A 4329-nucleotide genomic window follows, 5' to 3' on the forward strand; every position below is an offset into this window, starting at 1 on the left:
AAGATTGGTGGCAAGTGCTGATGTTTCTAAGGGGAAAAGCTGGTCTTTTTTAGTTATTTGCTCACATTTCAGTTAAAATATAAATAATCATGTTTTAAAAATGTTATCCATTTCTTGCAACAGTTACATATGAGCAGTCTGTACTTGGTTTTGAAAGATGGAATTCTTGAAATCTCTATTTAGCTTCACTATAACTAGAAAGTTAAGCGGTAATTTGGTATGTTTAGGGCTTTTCTTGTTATGTTAAAAGAGAACCTTAGAAGTTCTGTCCCCGCTCTGGAAGGCCGGGCAGCTCTGTCCTGTACGGTGGTGTCTCCGGTCGCTGTCGGAGTCACGGCCCTTCCCAGGAGGAGCCCCCGGAACCGAGGGGTGGGACAAGACGCGGGGACCTGCTTCCCACCTCTAGCACTGTCTGTTTAGCAATGTGACGTAATAACCTGCTGTGGGATTTAACACGCGTGGGCGCGCACGTTAAGCTTTCCAAGTGTGAGTGGGTGTGTCATTTCCGGCTGGTTTGCACGAGGCTTACGAGGTTCACGTTGCTGCCTTTCTCTGGCCTGGCAGATTTTCTGACATATTTTCCCCGTCCTGTCCTTAGCGTCCAGTTTGGTAAGAGTCCGCCCTTGATGGCCACCTTCACGAAGGCCTTGTGTGCCAAGCCGGCCTGTGCTGGGCTTCCTGCCCTTGCTCATCATCACCCGGCCTGACCAATCCGCAGAGGAACACGAGCACGCCTTGGGGCCCTGAGGGACTGCCGCGGGACGGACGATGGTGGTGGCGTCATCACCAGGCACACTCTGAGTTAGAAAAAGAAAGCGCACCTCTGATTCGTCCTTGGTGCCGGTAGAGAAGAGGAGCCATGGGTGAATGAGATCACTGATAAGCATCCACCTTGTTATAAAAATCATTTCTGTCCTATAAAGCCGTTTGAATTAAGGTTTCACATGCCAAGTATGTTTCTTTTTCTGGCCTTCTGAGAATGCAGTGGAAAAATAATTGCCAGGGCCGGCAAGTGGTGTGGTGATTAAAGGGCGCTGGACTCCCACATGACCAACGACGGTTCGAGTCCCAGACCAGGCAGCTCGCTCGCTCTCTCTCGCTCTCTCTCTCTTGCTCTGTTCCTCTCTGGTCAAATAATTGCCTCACCCATAGTAGATAGTATAGACTCAAAAGAAAATAGGAGTTTGGTGTCGCTTTTGGTTGGTAGTGTTTACTTTTAAAGCCTCACGGACAAGTAACTGACTCAGAGTAGTACGCTTCATTGTGTAATGCTTTTTTAAGATTTTTTCTTCATTTTTTTCTTTACGGTGTGTGCACTTGTCAGAGACGGAGACCACAAGAGAGCGGGAAAGTGAGAACTCACCCCCACGTGGATGGCCACGCCTCAGTCCCTTATCTTCCATTCTCTTCCTGGGATTTCGGGGACACACGCACACACGCCAGGCGTGTTTCTCAAGCCTACTGGCCCAAGCCTGGAACTGCAAAGTCAGCCATGGGGGGTCCGCACCCACCCTCACCTCCACGCCATCCGATTCTCGGGCGGAATCACTGCCGTATTTACTGGTTTCAGTGTATGTCTGGGAACTGTCAGGAGGTAGCAGACATTGTCGTCGGTTTTGTGCAATGACGACATACTGAAAATCTGATGGCCATTTCCAACGTGTGACGGAAGGGGTGAAATGCAGTAGCCTCTTCAGCGAGAGATGGTATATACAAGAGCATGATTACCTGTGGTTCCTTCCCAGAAAATGTTGATCTTGCCTGACCTTTACCCTCTTACCTGCTGATTTCTGTCTGGCCTCTTTCTGCTCCCGGTCTCTTGCTCTCGGCTCTCCTAAGAAGCCAGTGCACGGTGCATTTGGTTCGCAGCTTCTCGTCCGCGCATTCCTTGGGGGTATCCTCGGGGACGCCTGGGCGTCTTAGCCCCTGTTCCTCAGACGTTCCTGCTTTTACGTTGAGCCGGTGTAATCTCAACGCCTTGTACTTCGCCTCCTTCCAGATCCGCCTGAGTGACCTCATAGCAGCTAGGATCCTCGGGTACACCGACTTCGACACCTTGGTCTACACCTGTGCGCCCGAGTTTGACTTCATGGAGAAAGCGGTATGACCACTGCCCAGCTTTGTCCCTCTCTACACGGAGGATGAGTTTTCTCTGTCTCCTAATCTGAAACTCAACATTTTTACTCTAAGTATTTAGCTGATACATCGTTCTTTTATGAGAACGCTTCCCAATGCCACGGCCATCCTCACCTGTTCCCGTATCTGTCGAGTGAGTGTAAGTGCGCTTGTCTTAAGGAGTTGCTGATGACGGCTGAGCCCCCCGAAGAGTGCGCATGGCTCGATGCGTGCCCCAGAGCGGCTACGGCAGTAAGCTCGGCTCCCCTTCATAATCCAGCCCTCTTGGCGGTATGGGGTCATTCAGGGGAAAAAGCCAAATTTCTGGCTTTGCTTTGAAGAAATTCAGTGTTATCACATTTAATAACCTAAATATTATAAAAACATTTAACAAGGTATTGCCCAGAAAGGTGCACTACTGATGCTCTGTAGTGAAAATAGTAAATTTGTTCCGAGCTGTGGAAACGCGTGACGTTACCCTTAAAGGAAAAGCTCTAAAACGCGTCTCTGGAGTCAGGAACAGCAGAGCAGGACGGGGTCTCAGGCCGGTCGTACGGTTCCTGCATTTGCAGGAAAGGTGCCCACGCAGGGGATTCGCCTGAGGTACATACGAGAGCAGGAATTAGAAGGAGGACTCAGGGATCCGAGAACTGCTAACCCACAGCTCCTTCGTGTGTCTGCCCGGTTTTCCCTTCACAGAACATGACAGAGCTGCCCTTGTGCCACCCTCCCACTAATTACGCGTTCCGGATCGGCCGTGTGCGTGCCCCTTTCCCACGCGCCACGTCAGCCGTTCGCTCCGACGCGGTTGTTGACCTCTGACTTCTGCAAGGCCGTTTGGAGACCACCCCGGCTCCTGCTTTGGAGAATCGTGCAGTGTCGCTGCACAGTAAAGCACTCCCCGTCACAGTGCGAGGTCGGGAGCAGCCCGCTCACGCTCGCGCGCACGGTGTCCCCTGTCCGTCCTGCGGTGTGACCATGCAGCTTGCTTCCTGGGCTCTCGCGTCACCAGGGAAACTGCAGATTTGCAGCATAGGAAATGATAAGCTAGGGCCCGGGGGTCAGCAAACACTCGTTCTAAAACATAATACAGGAAAAGTGAAACTGAAAGGGAACGAGGAACAGGTGCAGCTAATTCTTGTTTAATAAAGATTTTAGGTTAAATCTTGAATACGTGGTGTAGCTGCTTATGATCTTGATTCTCGTATTAGAATGTGGATGTCGGTGAGTAAATGGCAACACGTGTCCCGTCACCCACACGTGGACACCTGTGAGTGTGTGGTGGCGTGTCCCGTCACCCACACGTGGACGCCTGTGAGCGTGCGGTGGCGTGTCCCGTCACCCACACACTCGTCTCTCCCAGCACGCTTCACTGCAGCATCCCGTCCGGCACAGGGTTGCGCTCGTCGGATGGACAGCCCAGAATAACTGTTTGCATGACGTGCTGTATTTCAGACCCCCCTGAGGTATACGAAGACCTTGCTGCTTCCGGTTGTCATGGTGATCACTTACTTTATCTTTAAAAAGGTATTTTTTAAAAATTTTCTCTCATGCTCTTGGGTTCAGGATAAGGGCTAGAATAGAGTAATGCTAAGTGCTCAGAATTTCATCCTATTTTTAGGTAAACCCTTCATTTCTCTAAAAATCTGTTTCCTAGGCCTTCCCTTATCTAGAGCCGCACGCATTTGTGGAGAAAGCCACGTGCACAAGGCACTCTTGCCTGTCTCAGACGGTGCGTGCGGCGGCCTGCTCTGCTCTGTGGGCGGGGACGGGCAGCTGAGACGGGGCGCCCTCGGTTCGCAATGTCACGGGGGCCAGAGGATTGCCGCTGTCACAGCCGCCCTGAGGGAGAGCGCAGTGACACGCCGGTGCCCTTCACATACAAGGACCGGGAAGATGGCTTTATTCGGAGCAGACGTGCCCGGGAGAAATCTGCGCTGCCGTTCAGAACGTCTTCCTTCTGTGTTCACTGTTTTCACAACAGGAAAACACACACACACACACACACACACACACACACACACACACACACACACACACGAAGTCTCCAAAATACTACTGGCAGGTTTTCTTGGTCTGGAAATGGTTATCTGCAGGCCTGGTTAAAGCTGGTGGGTCCGGGGACCAGCAGTTAGCATAATGGCTATGTTGCTGGACTCCCACATAGTCGACCGCGGTTCGTGTCCCGGACCCGGGGGCTTAAAACCCATGCCA

At 51.6% G+C, this 4329-nt stretch overlaps 1 protein-coding gene across 2 annotated transcripts in view; it reads left to right on the forward strand.

The window, feature by feature from the left end:
- DPY19L2 (dpy-19 like 2) overlaps window positions 1–4329 on the forward strand; it is an 85028-nt gene that overhangs the window by 46034 nt on the left and 34665 nt on the right. For both annotated transcript variants that reach the window (XM_014585764.1, XM_006143030.2), the window contains exons 12-13: window positions 2000–2101; window positions 3571–3642. In XM_014585764.1, coding sequence (XP_014441250.1) covers window positions 2000–2101; window positions 3571–3642 — 174 coding nt within the window. The remainder of the gene's footprint in view (window positions 1–1999; window positions 2102–3570; window positions 3643–4329) is intronic.

This window comes from Tupaia chinensis, unplaced genomic scaffold, assembly GCF_000334495.1.
Source record: "Tupaia chinensis unplaced genomic scaffold, TupChi_1.0 Scaffold000088_1, whole genome shotgun sequence".
NCBI classification, from domain to species: Eukaryota; Metazoa; Chordata; class Mammalia; order Scandentia; family Tupaiidae; genus Tupaia; species Tupaia belangeri.